Consider the following 17,268-nt stretch of genomic DNA (forward strand, 5'->3'; position numbering starts at 1 on the left):
CCGGTTGTAGAAATTCAACATGTCAAATCCCTTTAACTGGCACTAAGACCCAGTCGTACGACTGGAAACTAGCAAGACTGGTGACGTCACACTTCCGGTCTTAAGATCGTACGACCGGTCGGATCGTAAAGTGTGCGGCAGGCTTTAGACTGTGTGTGTGTGTGTGTGTGTATGGGGGGTTGTAAACTACCCTTCTCCTGACCTTTTGACCAACTAGGTCAGGGCAAAGATGCATAAAAAAAAAACAACAACAGGAGAGAGGGTCGATTGCTGCTTGCTACAGCATACTATGCTTGCTGGGTTACTTGTGTGCAAATACTCCCAACTTTCTCCAACTCCATCCATTTTTGCTAAAATGATTTCTAAAATGATTTGATTTACTGGTTGTGTTTCTATTCATTCACTAAATATAAGTCTCCACCTTGAAGTACGCTTACATTAAAATATGTACTGCATAGAGTGATATACTGTATGTTTGCTGTGCACATCAATTCATTTTTACAGGTGAATGTTTAATCATTGAAACAATAAGAGCTGACATGGAACCATAGGCCACACTGCAGTGTGCGTACCATCTTATCCATGGTTCACTTTAAGTAAGCTTAAAATCAATTAAGTGTACCCACTTTAATGCTAAATCACTGCTGAACAAACGCACTGTTGATTTGTTGTAGCGATATTGATTGAATGACGTTCTTTTTTATGGCTTCCCTCAGCGATTTCCAAAACCAAGGTGTTTTTTTTTTTTGTTGTTGTTTTGTTGTTGTTGGGGGGTTTTTTGGTGGGGGGAGGTGTTTGTTTGTTTGGGTTTTTTTTCTGTTGTTTTTTTTTTGTCTGGTTGATCTATCAATCAAATTACCTACATGAGTTGTGGAATCGAATAGCTAATCATATGACTATTACGCATTATAGAAACAGATGAATGCTTAAATGCATGTCACATGAAAACCTGAGTGGGGGAACATGCACTTTTATACACTCTAAATAATACTATGCGATGTTGACATCAAATGTGTTTTGTGTATATTTCTGACTGTCAAAAATATGTTTTGGTTTTGTTTGTGTGAGAAAAAAAAAAAATCCCACTGACATAATGTTTGGATCTCACCTTTACACAAACAGAGAAATAATAAAGAGTCTTATACTTCACTTAAAAAAAGCCAAACAAGTCTTTAAGAAATGTATATACTCATGAATGCTCAGGATGAAAATGTATGGAGGAAACTTTGTGCCAAAGTCACTGAGAAAGTGAGATTCTATTCTTACTGGCACTGGAAAGTTCTTTTGGTACTCTGCGAAAGCAACCATGAAATTGAACATACTGTTTCCCTTTCCTTTGCCAAACAAGCTGGCTGTCAATCTTGTATCTTACACATACATTGCTGACACTGTTTTTTGTCATATACTGGAAACGTCGATATTTTCGCGTGATTCAATTTTTGGAGCAGCATGGCTCAAAAATGCAATCGCAAGGTTCTTGAATTCACGTTGTCCAATTGCCAATCCATTCAAAATGTGCAGATAAAATTAAGAAGATATTTTTGGGGGGTTTTAGAATTCGTGCTGGCCAAAAGTAGCGTGAAATGCACGAAAATTAATGCATCACGAAAATTTCTGCATTTACAGTGTATCATTGGGACTGAGACTTATGGCACACAAGGCAACTTCACATAATTTCCTAAATACAATCCACACATATATTGCATAATGTTTTGACACACTTTTACAGCAGGCCCTTTAGGAGTCTATATTCAACAACAAGCACCAAACGCATCTTCAACTTCAACATGTACACTTTCACGTGTAAACAAACTCCCCCTCAAAATATAATATCTATATCTTCACCATTTTTCAACTGAAATATTTTGTCAATTGAGACAGTACAATGGTGCTCACTTGGAAATGCCATACAGCTCATTAATTCTATAGTCATTTATACATATCAATACCAACTGTGAAAAAAGGCATAAATTTCTAGACAGGAAACCATCTTGCATTTCCTCTGCATTTTGCTTTTTCTTTTTAATATCATGACTTACCACACACAGCACAAAAATATGACGAATGGCACAGCAAAGTTGACATTCATAATTTATCCTCGTTGAAATCCATTAAGCTAACAATGAGTCAAAGAGGCTAGTCTGCATATTCTCTACATACACCGATCTGACAAATAAATATGCCTATAAATCTAAATTGATCAAATCAACGTCTTGCAGTCAATGTCAACTGTTTGATACACAGGGATGGAATGAGTTGAACTCACAATTTCTGCTACCTACTTTGACAACTATGGAATCCCGTTTTATGTGATTTTTAATTTTTCATTCTTTCCAAAAATGTTTTACCACCAGCCAGATGATTGCTCCTCTTCTTTCTCGCCAAACATTTCATCACACATGGGCGAGTTCTCGTCGAAAAGCTTGAAGGACCCTTCCTGTATACTTGTCTTGCGAGAATACGACACGGCAAACTTCCTCGGAGATTTCTCCGCCTGCTCAAACTTCTTCACAAATTGTCTGGAAGCGAAGAAGAGAAACTTACGATAAAAATGACAAATAACGATGTCTGCATTACCTACTTATCGTAATGAATATTTTCTCTGTCGGCTTTGTCACTGTTTCAAACTATTCATCCAAATGAAATTACATCTCGTTGAGGATGTTTTATATCACATTGAAGCAGACTCCAAACATATCTATACAGCCACATCAACTCATCCCTGATTGGAATTAAGTATGCCATGTGTTTAATAAGTCTATATGGATCTGTCTTAATATCTTGAAGGTCATGGATAAATTCATATATTTCCCTCTATTTTGGGGGAGAGGGGAGAGAATACTCTGCATTTAACGCAAACCTGGGTACATATCATTTTACCACTTGTAAAGAGACAATAAGAGATAAAGATATATACTTGTAGGTAATATAATATTATGCTGATTGTTTTCATGTGATAACATTGTAGCAGGGTTGCATATCATGGGCCCTGGTTATGATGAAAAAAATGCAGAGCCATGCACAAAGTGTGCAATGCTAGGAATATGCAAGCTGATATCATGTGATTCAATGTCAATCCGACAACACTTGTAGTTTCCTTGCAAACACTTTTCTAGAAAAGCTTGTGGCAGAAAGGTTGTGTAATTGCGGGTGATCTCAACCATTCTAAATGCCCTGAAACTTACCTGAAACCTAATATTTTATTTTTGAGATTCACTTCAAGCAAGTGGCTGCCTGCCTTTCAAGTAGCTGCAAAAAATGTTTTAATCACATATCACCCCTAGGGTGACATCAAATGGTATCTCAATTTGCATAACCCGTACATTACAAAAACTGCAATACAAATACAAATACAAAAAATACTGTTTTAATATATTACAATTACTAATGTTAAAAATAATGTTTCTACATTATTTGCAATCAATATTGGCATTATTTTGCAAAAAAGATGTGCAAAAGAAAAAAGTTTTTTTCACTCTCCTGGTATTCAAAAACTGTTTAGAGACAAGGTCGTGCCACCACAGGGACGATATACGACTGTAGCATGAATTTAACTATATAGGTATTGCATATTACAAGAATTTATAACCCCCCGGCATTATGCACAATGGTACAGACTAGCACACTTGATAAAACTTACTTGTACGACAGAGGTTCTTGCATCATCTGGAGACAGAAGGATGGAGGAAGCGATGAGAATTTGACCGTCGTCACGAAGTCGATGTGCCCTTTGGCGTCGGCGCCGTACTTGACCCCCGCGTTCAGGACCGGGCTGACGAGACGGGTTGACCCTCGTATCGACATGGCACCACTGACGGCAAAATAAAGCAAGGGATGAATATACATTGTATATATTATATTGGATGAAAATGAATGGGATACCAGGGAATATTGCATGAGTTACAGCCAATACTGCACAAATCGAATACGAGTGCAATATTGGCCCTAGCCAGTGCAATATTTCCTGGTATTCCTGAATTAAAGCCATTCAATGTAATCATTATTATCTATAATCATTATCTAGAGAAGGCACAAACTGCAAAAAAAAAGTACCATACATCTACTAGAGTTTGGAGTCAACTCTGAACTGGAAAATGAGTGGCTCGCACTTGCGTACGTAGCAAGATGTTTATGCTTGTGAATAATAACAAGAGAGAGAGAGAGAGAGAGAGATCAGTCTCATAAGTGTTCTCAATGTTCATATTTTCACACACAAAATGAGAGTCTCCTATTAAATCAAGTCTTCAAACAATCAGGTCTCACATTCTTATCAAAGACCTTTGCATAAATCAGCCACGAACACTTTGTTTCCACTGCAAGAATTCCAGATACACTGTACCTCTAAAACATCCCTTTTATTGGCTATAATTCATACATTAGGCCTAAACTCAAATCAAGATGGTTAGGCCTACCTGTTGAAGACGGTTGTTGTTGAAGTGCGATGCCAGAGACTGAAGTCAAGGCCACCACCCAGATCAACTGACACGCCTCCCTGGAGGCTGGCATCCACCTCAAAGCCTGACTGAAGGGAGATTCTCTGCAGAACAATTAGAAAATTTAGTGTCAACATTTTGAAAGAGGATGAGGACGAGGAGGACAAAGATTGAGTAGGAGGGGGAGGAGAAGGAGGAGGAGGAGGAAGTGGAGGAGGATGAGGAGGAGGAAGTGGAGGAGGATGAGGAGGAGGAGGGGAGGGGGAGGAGGAGGGAGAGGAGGAGGAGAAGGAGGAGGTGGAGGAGGATGAGGAGGAGGAGGGGAGGGGGAGGAGGAGGGGGAGGAGGAGGAGAAGGAGGAGGTGGTGGAGGAGGTGGAGGAGGAGGTGGAGGAGGATGAGGAGGAGGGGGAGGAGGAGGAGAAGGATCTTCGTTCTGTGGGTACTCTTGTTCTTCCAAAACCCAAAACTCAATACTGCCGTAAGTCTTTTAGTTATAGAGGATCGTGTTTATATAATAGTATCAAATTTTTAATTTGAGTATATTTGTAGATGTATTTTTTTTCTTTTTCTTCTATTTCATTAAAGCGTAGATGTACACATTTGTTAAATTCCTTGATTTGGCTTATTGCCATCATGGTAATAGTGTTCGTATAACTGTAGGGTAGTAGAGGATGTTATTTTAATTCTGTTTAGTGTAGTTTTTGTTGATACAAGTTTGCATGTTAATTTCAGATATACCGAGTGTGTTTTCTTCTGGACCCCTCGGTAGAACAGCTCCACCATGAGGGCGGAGCTGAGTAGGGCTATCCAGCCGCAGTTTCATGTACTTTTGTGATAATTTCTTTGTATTATTCAATAAGAAGTGATGTACATATTTTTTTTATTTTGCGGAAATAAAATCAATCAATCAATCAATCAAGGAGGAGGTGGTGGAGGAGGTGGAGGAGGAGGAGGAGGAGGAGGAGGAGGAGGAGGAGGAGGAGGGGGAGGAGGAGGAGAAGGAGGAGGTGGTGGAGGAGGAGGAGGAGGAGGAGGAGGAGGAGGAGGAGGAGTAGAAGGAGGAGTAGAAGGAGGAGAAGGAGGAGGAGGAGGAAGAGGAGGAGGAGGAGGAGGAGGAGGAGGAGAGCCATTATCACTCATAAAGTAAAGAGAACTATCTGCATGGAAACAATCAATAAGGGACAGGAAGCTGGCGATTATGAGATGGGGTATTAAAAGTCAGTCACCTGTGAGTGGTCCTGGAGGAGAATCAGGCCCTGGACAGCTGAGTAGGATGAGTCAGAGGCAGAGCCTAGACTCCAGGCCATGCTCATCAGGTCGCCGGACCCCGAGAAGAAGACAATTGGCCGTAGTGAGATGCCCAGCAGCTGGACAGCAATGCCTGCTGTAGATTCGCCTTCATCGCCGGTATCCTCACCAAAGAAGCTCTCCAGGCCCCTTGAGAACAGCAGCACCTAGTTGGCGAGAAAACTTTTATAATCACCCTTTTCTCTTTGTCAGATCACATTGGGCAAATCTACTTCCAACATCGCAAAGAAACACAGATAATATTCATGCCAACAATTAGTTTTTAACAAAATATCTTCTCCAACTCAATTGTGGTTAGTTTACTCCAAAGACTGCATAGACATATTCTCAAGGTTCTCATTGGAACCTGCAAAACAATCAGTGGTGGATCCAGGCAGGGGCACACCATGCACGCCTCCCCCCCCCCCTTTATTTTTTTTTAAGTTTAAACAAAGGAAATAAAAATGAAAACATGCCCCCTCCCCCTTTACAGAATTCCTGGATCTGCCCCTGACAATAAAGTACTGTAAAACATGATATATTCGCGGCATGAAATTTTCGCGAATTGGAGCTGACAGCCTTTTTCGCAGCATGAAATTTTCGCGAATTGCCACTGGCGTTCAATGCATGTAGTGTAGACAAAAACTTTCGCATGCATTTTAATTTCGCGAATTTTGGCGCTCGCGAAATTCATGAAATTAAAATGCACGCGAAAATTTCTCATTTTACAGTAATCTTAAAAGCATAATCTATATTCAGCTGCACTGGCTACAAGATACACAGGTATCAGCTTCATCCGTATAATTTCACAAAAACATTTTCATGAGGAATTGGAGGAATAATGCAAGAGGAATTCACAGAGAAATCCACTGAACCTAACACATCAATGACACTTCAAAGCAATATGAAAATCTGTAACAAAAAGTCCTGCCATGACATTTACATGCAGCCTTCGGATATCTCTGTATGACTGTGCTCATACTTACCTGCATGATAAGCAGCGAGTCATTAGCAGCATTGAGACTGACGTCAAAGGAACTTTTCCTCAGCAGACCAGATCCAGTCATCTGTAGGTCCAACTCAAATGGAGCCGCAGCGGCTGCCATTTCTTTAGAATTAGAAAAGACCAACATTAAAATCATTAGAATGTCAGTTGGGCCTAGTACCTTCCACTGACATATCAATATTCACGTTAACTGTGGTCTGAATCAGGAGATAAATTTGTTTTCTCATCTACCAGAACTGACCTGCTAGGAAGCTCTGGTAGGCATTTGAGAATCCTCCTGTCCTGATCATAGCGTAGTTGTACACCATCATATCGGCCAGTGTATCAGTGATCACAACCCTGCAGGAAATGATGTAGAGGGATCAAGAAGGCTTTGAATATACATGACTGATGCACAGACTTGCTAGGATGCATCACCCACTCACTCAATATATGATCATCACCATCATTAACAACACCGTCATTACTGCTATCACTAACAATAATCATGACTTTAATTATCATCATCACTACCACAAACAACATTCCACCAAAACCACTCCCTTCCCTCTCCCGATACTCCTCCCCTTTCTCTTCTGACACCTCTATCTCCTTCACAAAAGAATCATTACCATCACAACTGTAAATCCCCTTAAACCATCCTTTTCATTAAAACATCTTAAGAATCATTAAAATCTGTATCATCAACGCTTTTATCAATATAGTCCACTTAACATCATTACCAACAGCATCCTCTTTCTCAACAACATCATCATCATCATTAAAATAAGCATCATCATCCATCATCATCATCATCATCATCATCATCATCGTTATCACTACCATCACTGTTATCATGTCATCACTTATCAATGATCCAACATGTTACTGAGCATCATCAAACTATGATATTGCCATGAAATACAAATATAATTAGACACAAATGCTCAATTTTCATCTCTCATTTTCTCGATAGTCCAAATCAACCCCAACTCCCCGCACCAAGAAAAAAAGACTCACCCAGCTGGTGTCTTCTCCCGACTAAGCAGCATCATCTTGGCATAGACAAACTTGGCAAACTCATCTGACTCCTGTGAGTTCAGTGAGAGTGCCACATTGACTACATCCTGAGTGGAGGGATTCTTGCCCAGCACCAGAGAGACAGCAGCCACCCGCACCACATTGGAGAAACGCCGTTTGTTTTGGTGGTAGATATAGTTCAGTCCAGACACAATCTATCCAAAACATGCAAAGAGTATAACCACCAGACAAAAATTTGATTTTTTTTTGGTCATTTGTTAGACTGTCACACTCAGATATTTTTAGTAAGTACAGAACTGCAGACATGAAAGAACCAAACAATTAGGTGTTCAAGATATAATGTTCATTCGGGCAACTGAGAAGTGACTTGTTTTCCTTGGTTCCATTTCATAAAAGTTTTTTCAAGCATTGTACGTTGAAATAATAGCGGTAACTGCAAGAATTGCTACTATGCTCATAGATGATGGACTGTCTGAGGTTTGCTAGTATATCTGTAATTATGCAACCTATGATATTTGAAAACCATTTTACCAACCAGACCCTTGTATCAATGAAATCACCATGTAGGTATAAACGTAAAAACAGTCAATGAAACAAAAAAACTATGAGTGCACTCATGTGGCGCTTGGACCTGATGCACTATTAAAAGAGAGAGAGAGGAAGATGTGTCTAGGATTAAGGAACTGATGACATTTTTGTAATCTAGGTGTAATCTTGAAGTTCATCCCTAGATAAACTATGGGGTGAGCAGACGACAAAAATTGTCATGGAACACCACCCCTGCACAAGAGGACAGACTCTGATTACCTCACGGTCGAAGCATGCGGCGTCAAACTGCGACATGGCGTCCACGGCGATCTCAATGAGGTCCATGTCTTCGTCCTCCTTGGCCAGGGTCAGGATCCGGGGGAGGGTCGGCGGGTGGGCGACGTTCTTGAGAGCGTAGAGCGAGATGAGACGGGTGTCCCTGTTCTCATCATCCAGTCCTCCCACAAAGTGATTGAGAATGCCCTGCACAAGCTGTGGGCGAGTAACAGAAGTGATCAGGTACCACTCTTAGCTCTGTATTTTGCTCTGCAATGTTTAAAAGGGTGGCTGGCATATCATGTACACTAAAAATTGTACGTAAGGATGATTGGTACGATTGGTGAATATGAAGCTGGAATTCCCGAGCAAGGTGTCAGTTTGTGTGTGCCTATACATTCAAGAGAAAATAGTTTGAGTGAACCAGAGATTTTGCATAGGCATTATATTTAGGTGTCCAGAATATATGGTCATACAAACATTTCCATCAGTTAAAGTCTGTAAGTCTATAAGAGCTGTTTAAAACAACAAGTATATGGTATTATAACTAGTACATAATTGTATATCTCTACCGAGTGAAAATGCTTGATTTACACGTGACATAAAGTTGACTGGTCAAAACAAAACCCCCTAGCAACTTGATGGCAGAGGAAAAAATGAGATTCAGCAAAGAATTTTGTGATACTTATAAATTGATATCATTATCTGGTTTCTAGGATATCTGTCCATTGGTCTACTATACAACCTTAGGTCAATAGTAGAGTCTCTATTCTGTTCCAGCTGAGAACTAAAAGCTGACAAACATGTTGTATCTTGTAAGGTGCTGCTTGTTAAGACTTGAACATTTCTTATTTTTTATTTATTTATTTATTTTTATTTTTTGGGGGGGGGAGTACACATGAACCTCTTGTTTAACTATCATATTGAATTCCAATCCAGAATACTTATGAAACTAAACAAGATGACATACCTCTGAGTTGCAGTTTTCCTCTGAAATGGCACAGAAGGTCTTCACAATAGATCCCAGTGAGAGTGCCATGGTCTTCCTCACATTCTCGTTTGATATCTCATTGTTGCTGACCATGCCCTTTGAAAGATAAAACAAAATGATAACATTAGGCTATAAAATATATTACAACAGATGTCTTCTTTTAAGAAATTTGTGAAATATTTTATGTACCCTATGACGATAAGACAATTAGACCCACAAAAATATGTACATCACAAAAACCCTACTGAAGCATTCTGCACTTGGCCTTAGTCAAGATCACTCAATTTATCCTGGTAGTTTGGCTGTTTTACTCACCATAACAGTGAGTGAATTATCGTATGAATTTAATATCATGCCAACAATTTGAAAATTTTCATGTATGCTCATACGACAAGATGACACAGGCCCAGGGGCATCAGCTTTTTTCAAGGGGGGGCATTTATATTTCTGGTTTCACTACCAGGTTTCATCAGCTAACAAGTGAAAAAAAAAGAGGGGGGGCGGGGGGCTCTTTCCCGTGTACATACAAGGGAGCGAAGCGATCAAGCCCGTATAAGCGAGCGGGCAAGAGTCTGGATGGCGGTGTCCCACCTCCGAGACCATGGAATTTAAATTGTGCGTTCATACATGATAAGTAAACCTTTTTTTTTTTAGGGTCTGAAGGGGGTGCGTTCATACCAACACACCCCCGATGATCCCCAAGCAGGCCACAATGGGTCCAACAATGCTGTTGTCTATCTGAAATATTCTATTCAAGACAATGGGTTCCACTCAAGATGCTGTAACACTCTCTCCCAGCTGAGATGATATACGTACCCATAGCTTTTCGATCTGTGCCACTGAGGGGTGATTGTTGAAGGCGAGGTTGACCAGGAACTTTTCGATCACGTCTGCGAGGTCATTGTCTCCGAAATCTAGCAGCTCCAAGGCAGCCTCCCATGATGCAGTAGTTTGCGTGGCTGCCACAATGTCCAGCAACTGTGGTCTACAAATCATCAATAAAATGCATCAATGAATTATGAGCTGTACATTCAGGGGCGGAACCAGGAATTCTGTACAGGGGAGGCGCCTCTACAAAATTAAAGGGGGTACATGCACCCACCCCCCCCCTATTTTTTTCTTTTTATTTCTTTTGTTTCACAAAAAAAATAAAGGGGGATGCGCGCCTGGTGCGTCCCCGCCTGGATCTGCCACTGACATTCATACATCCACATTCTAAACCTTAAAGGACAAGTTCACCTTCATAAACATAAGGATTGAGAGAATGTAGCAATATTAATAGAACACATCATTGAAAGTTTGAGGAAAATCAGACAATCCGTTCAAAAGTTATGAATTTTTGAAGTTTTTGTGCAGTACCCGCTGGATGAGACGACTACTGCAGTGTATGAATAACTTAGATGTCACATGCGTACAACAATATAAGGAAAATATAAAGAGAATTTCACAAAATTCCATCTTTTGAAAAAAGTACACATTCCCCTGACTCGTTACCGATAAATGTTATGGGTAATATTATTCCCCCTGCCTTTAGAAAGAGGCAAGTCAATTGCTCTTTTATTATGCGAAAAAAAGTGAAAATATGTTGAATTTTCTTTTATATTTTCTTTATACTGTTGTACGCATATGACTCACAAGCTGTAGTAGTCTCCTCATCCAGCGGTTCCAACACAAAAATTTAAAAAATTCATAACTTTTGCATCGATTGTCCAATTTTCCTCAAACTTTCACTGATGTGTTCTACTAATATTGTTGCATTTTCTCAATCCTTATGTTTATGAAGGTGAACTTGTCCTTTAAAAGAATTCTCACTTTTCAAAATCTTGCGTGAATCTGTTGGAAACATTTATGGTTACACACAGTCACATCTACTGTCATTGACTTAAACCAGTTAGGCCCTATCCTCGATAGACTGTATTAAAGAGTCCTTGTGATCAAAATGAAACATGACCACATACACAGACACACACACACACACACAAACACACACACACACACACACACACACACACACACACACACACACACATATACATACACAAAATGACAAAGTTTCTTACTGAATTTCCTCATTGGCCTCACTCCTGACTATATCAACTATAGTCTCCTTCCCAGCCTGCCTGAAGGCCTGTAGAATTTCAACAAACCCTGCCGAGGATTCTGGCTGGGCGAGCAAGTCTGCCTTGATGGAGTCTCTGTACTTCTCTATTACATCTGCTGCCTAAGAGCATTGAAAAGAGAATAACAGTGAGGTAACATTTAGTATTCCCTGTGTGTCCAGAATATGCATGCATACTGGCATGTTTTGATCCATCACACAAATTCTGTGCAGCTGCAACAATCACCGAGATGAAATTAAGACTGCATCAGGAACTGCATGTCTAGAAGGCAATTCTGTTTGTACTAGTTATATATGACAGCTAGACTAGACGTCAACAGCTTTTATGAGTAGATGTCTAGAATCCTTCACTAATATGACATCAAAGTTCATTCTTCATAATTCTGGTGCCCTCTGACTCAAATGTACACAATAAGTCAAATCACTGAGATATATAGAAGCAGTGATATATCTGCATACTTTGGCTTATACCTTCCCATAAATTAAATGAATTCAGTACTTGATCATCATGTTAATGCTTATCACTTCACAACAAAAACACAAACAGGTATGAATATTCATGATATCTCAATTCCACCATCTTTCATCTCTGCAAAGATTGAGGCTTGTCTATTGTACACAGGTGAAAATCCATCAATGAAAGTTCATCTTCATTTGAGACACACGTGCAATTTGAGACTTACAGACTGACAATTCTCTGTGCACTGCTCCTCGACTAGGTCTAAAGTCAGCGTCTGGGCCACGAAGCTTCCTGCACCTTGTATAGCGGCCTCTACAGTTGACCCCTGGAGAACCTCAGCTCCATCAGATGAACTTTCAAAGACCAGCGACTGGCTGTTAACATGTAAAAGAGAGAGACACAAACGCATAGCACACAAAAGAACTAATTAATACGGGCATTCAATTTTCTCCACAAACTACCTTGAGAATCTTTTCAAAAAGCCAAGTTATGTCATGGCTCATCATACTGGACTTTATATATGTCCTGTATATATATTTGCAGCTCTGTTACAAGTTCAATAAATCTGTTTCTTTTTCACACACAATAATCAACATCTCTACTTCATTTTGGTGTGGTTTTACTCACAATAGCTACCCCAATACACACAGGGTGCCTTGGATACTCTGTAGGGGCAAGGAGGTTCAAGAGAATGGAGTCACAACTGTCGTATTTCCTTTGAAGTCACGTTCGATGCTGCCACTCGAAAGTATTTGCAGCATGTGGCAAACTGGATCTGCCGCGCAGATAGGAAGACAATTGACTCATTTCTCATTGCATAATCATCAGCCACTTTCTAACGAAAATATGTCTTTGTGATGGTAATTACTTTTCGCCATCCCTACTTATAAAAGATAGGTGGTATATAAAGGTAAAGACACTGGGATGCGAGAATAGAAATTGCGCAAAAAAATGATGAAATGAAAATGACAATCACTCGACTGGCCGTGCCCGGCCACTAATCTGATATATCTATTAATATAGAATTATACTCAAAGATTATTCCATATCAGTTTTATTTGGAGGAATTAAGTGGAAAAGTGATAAAACCGGCTTTCCAGGAGGGTACAGTTTTAAACACTTTCACATGATACAGCTCTGATTTACACTTTTGCACATATTTCTTGAAGGGATTGACCTTTGTTTAATGAGCTTTATCATTAAGTGAGATTTCGTTTCATTTAATAAATAAACAAGCAAAATATAGCCAACATTAAGTTAACATTCAAAATGAATCTTCAGATTGCTCAGCAAGACGGCGGCATCAAACCCGACCACCAAAGGCACAGATGCACCTGTGGAATTCTTTTGTACAGTGACAACTGTTTGAATAATTACAACCAGTTGGAACTCCATCTCTTAAACCTCCTTGGTAGGGGATATTCAGTCATTACATCAACAAAGAAATTGCAGCCATTTCAAACCTAACTTTGTCAAAAATACTATCAAGAATTATTACAAGCTCAATATTCCTTACTCATACAGCTGTGCAATGGAAGCTTAGAAAGACCTAATTCAACTAATCCTCTGTCCTTCAAAGAAAAATTTGCAGCTGGTTGCATTCTGATCTACAGACTCATCAGTCCAAACAATGCTTCAGAGGTTTTGACACGTTTCCATCCTTGGCAGACAGAGAAAGAGAAGTGGCGAGGCAGCTGATCGACCCACCTTGACTGAACGGACGAGGCAATGGCATCTCTGATTGCGACGCTGATCCCGTAGCTCTCAGTCCCCTCGGCCGATTGGACCATTGACCCGTCCTCAGACAGTGTGTAGACGGTGGAGCACTCCGACTGGACGTCCACTCCAAGAATCTGGCGCGGGTGCTTGAAGTCGCCGACCGACGCCGGATTCCTGCAGCTTGCGAGGTTCTTGGTCTTAGTCACTTTGCCGCCTGCAGCCGAGTATGTGACCTGGCAATCTCCCGATGAGTCAGCCTGGCGTAGTAGATGAAGTGTGAAGCAAATATGAAACAAACAAATACATGGAAACCCTATCATTGCAAGCTTGCTTACAAGGAGGTACTGCTTTTAACAAGGAATGCAGCAGCCTGGATTTTCCAGTAGTGTATGTAACTAGTCTCTCTTTGAGTGTGTTTACAATGAGAAAGTGGATATAACAAGGTAAAAGAGGCCGTCCCAGCCACCTTGTTATAACGGGGTTTCCACACACTTGGAATGATTTAAAATTCAACATAATATTCCAGAAAATCATTGCTTTCTATTGACTCATTAACTAAGCACACTTCTATCAAGACTATAATACATACAATGATTTGAAAATGAAAAAAAAGATATTTTCAAAAACCTTTTTCTACACATTTTGAATGGGTTGAATCAAGGGCTTCGTCAGTGATGCCACGCCGGTGCAAGTGTGTTTGTGTGCATGTGCCCTGGTAGTAATCATTTTAATGCAAGTGGGTATGCACTTATTTGTAGTTTCTGCGCAGGCCATACATTTGAATGGATCAGGAAATGTTAAAACAGATTCAGTCTTTTTGTGCCTCCACCACAAAGTGTCGCCGGAGGCATTATTTGTATATTGGATGAAAACATATGAGTATAAAGCAATTGTGGAGTTTGAATTCAAGAACCTGAGAATATCTTTTACAGCTAATCGCGCAAAAATATTGACGTTTGAAGTACCACAGTCTCTCCTGTACCTCTTGCACAGTGCCCTCGCTTGACTGGAATTGGAGAAGGCTGGCTGCCCCCTTCTTGGCATTCAAGGAGGTGGGTGTGTCACTTGTAGAGCCATACACTGAGTTGACTTTCCCTCCCTTTGTGACCACATAGAGGGGTTCCCCACTCACCACCTGGAGGGTGGGTGGGGCGGAGCTGAAAGTGTTGGTCTCCTCAGAACGGCGAGATGGATTCTGCAGCTTGGTATCCGCAAACTGATTATGATAAGGAAGAATAATATAAATATGGAAATGACATATTGGAGTGATATCTTATGGTTGCTCATCAGAAAGCACAGATAGCAAATCGTAGGATTTTCAACTAAAGTTTTTTTTTATACCTGTGCCGTATCAAGTCCTTCAATGACAAACTGCCAAGATTATGGTTTTCCCTTAAGAATGTCTTACATCACACTGCTAGAGTGTGGACAATTCAAGTGCTACTGACAACATAAATTTATATAAAAAATTCTACAAACTGTAATTTTACAGTTTAACAATTCAACACCTTTAAGAAAGGGCCAAAAAAGAAGTCAGTGTAAGGTTTTTTGCTTCCTTCAACAGACATTCATTTGACAGGGATTTACATTTGATTTCGATCAAGAACTCTTACCGTGAGTTTCCAGATCTTCTCGTAGGCATCTTGGGGATTTTGCCACACGACGGCCAAGTTGACGAGGGAGGACATCTTGAATCCGACTGTGGAACCATCACTTCTCCAGTCCTCCCCAACACTGGGGTCGTTTATCTCAGTCTGAGTGACATAGTTGTATGTGTAGGTCTTGCCAACCTCGTATGCAGATGCAATTGCTGCAAGACAAAACACAAGAAGAGAAATATATTATATCTTAAGATACATCTCTTGTTGACTAGCTTTTCTTTGTATGAATAACCATTGTTTGTTTCCCAGCAGAGAAAATCAGCAGATCTTTCCATGACTTTCAGCAAACTTTTCACTTTGACCTATTCTTCCATTTTTTAATTCACATAGAGTTTGCTCGCAAAATGGGTTAAGTACCATTTCTAAATATTCAGAATAAATCCATCATCGGATACGGCAAAATAGACCTTTTCAGTGACACTCCATTTGTTACATGAATGTGCTGTGTAACAGAATATTCTTGAGGTATGATGAAGAATATCCCATGTTTTCATGAACATTCTTTTCGTTGTTTTTTTTTGGGGGGGGGGCAGCTTCATTCACAAATATCTCAAATTAGAATGAACGGCATTCACTGGTTTTGCTATTTAACTCTACATACTTGTATATTGGTCATAACTTGTAAAAGTTTTCAAGTGTGAACACTTCTATGTACCACAGTATGACCTAGGGTACAATCACACTGGGTACAGAGACTTTGATCTGTACACAGGTATGTGATCATGTATTCTGTGTCCTGGAGCAGATGGATTCCATATCACGCTCTCTCTCGATTGCCCCAACAATTTCCCCGCACAGGTTCCTGTGGATGTGGCAAAATTGAGTATCAGTCTTGCAAAGGTCAATAAACTTCCTGCTGACCTCGATATGATACAGTCTCAATAGGTGTGTATGCACATCCTTTTTTAATGCAAACTTTTATTGCGGGTTCACTTCAGGCGTATATGATTCTATGTGAGGTATATGGTTACATTCTTGTCAAGTATATATTCAGACCTGAAAGTACAAAGGACTAATACAACTTTATACCTTTAGCCATGTTGCAGCAAAGCAACATGACATTTTGACATAGATAATCATCAGCTACTCAGACACACAATGTGATGTGCACAGATGGACATATTACAAAAAGAGGCCTACAGAAGTACGCCAATAGGCCCTATTCTTGTCAAGCATGAGTTGAGTATAGGGTAATACAGACTGGAGAAAGCCAGATTATTTGTTATCTATGTGGTTATCAAATATTCCAATTTTTGTTTCTTTTTGTATCTGCTTTTAAAATCTGTTGTTGACCACAGAGAACATAATTTCACGAAGACTTTGATCATAGAACAAGCTATAGAAACTTATGTGTAGATATCATTAACCCATTGAGGACGAGTCCCGAGTATACTTGGGCTGGTGTCTATGGGAAATGCATGTTGTAGCAAAAATCAGTTCGTCCTCAACGGGTTTAAGCTGCTAAAACAAAAAACAAAGAGCATCAATGAAAATATGGCTTATTTTGAACAATAACTTCAAGAATATTATTCCCTATCATTTAATGATTCAAATGAGGCATTCATGGAAAGGCTTTATTTCACCTTGTTTGATGATGGACTCACTTTAAAATATTTAGATATGGTGTTTATCCCATTTTGCATGCAAACTCTTCATATAAATCATCGAAGGTTTACACGTTTGTTGTATGTAAAACACTTAAAACAGTGAATTTCATACACACCATTTATATGCTTTGATGATTAGATTACTGACATCGGCACTGT

General features: G+C 39.8%; 1 protein-coding gene across 1 annotated transcript; it reads right to left on the reverse strand.

Moving 5' to 3' along the window:
* Positions 1 to 2,344: 2,344 nt before the first annotated feature.
* On the reverse strand, positions 2,345 to 16,541 carry LOC139707917 (microsomal triglyceride transfer protein large subunit-like). Its single transcript, XM_071619910.1, has 16 exons — positions 16,532 to 16,541; positions 15,455 to 15,651; positions 14,824 to 15,057; positions 13,830 to 14,098; positions 12,346 to 12,496; positions 11,604 to 11,764; positions 10,360 to 10,528; positions 9,523 to 9,639; positions 8,556 to 8,768; positions 7,728 to 7,942; positions 6,970 to 7,067; positions 6,709 to 6,830; positions 5,662 to 5,889; positions 4,413 to 4,537; positions 3,641 to 3,811; positions 2,345 to 2,519 (listed from the first exon to the last, which is right to left on the reverse strand). The coding sequence occupies exons 1-16, from the start codon at positions 16,539 to 16,541 to the stop codon at positions 2,345 to 2,347; spliced, it is 2,655 nt and encodes an 884-aa protein (XP_071476011.1).
* Between the last annotated feature and the right edge of the window lie 727 nt (positions 16,542 to 17,268).

Source organism: Diadema antillarum, unplaced genomic scaffold (genome assembly GCF_040938485.1).
Source record: "Diadema antillarum isolate AM-2024a unplaced genomic scaffold, OU_Dant_1.0 seq00001284_RagTag, whole genome shotgun sequence".
Classification (NCBI taxonomy): Eukaryota; Metazoa; Echinodermata; class Echinoidea; order Diadematoida; family Diadematidae; genus Diadema; species Diadema antillarum.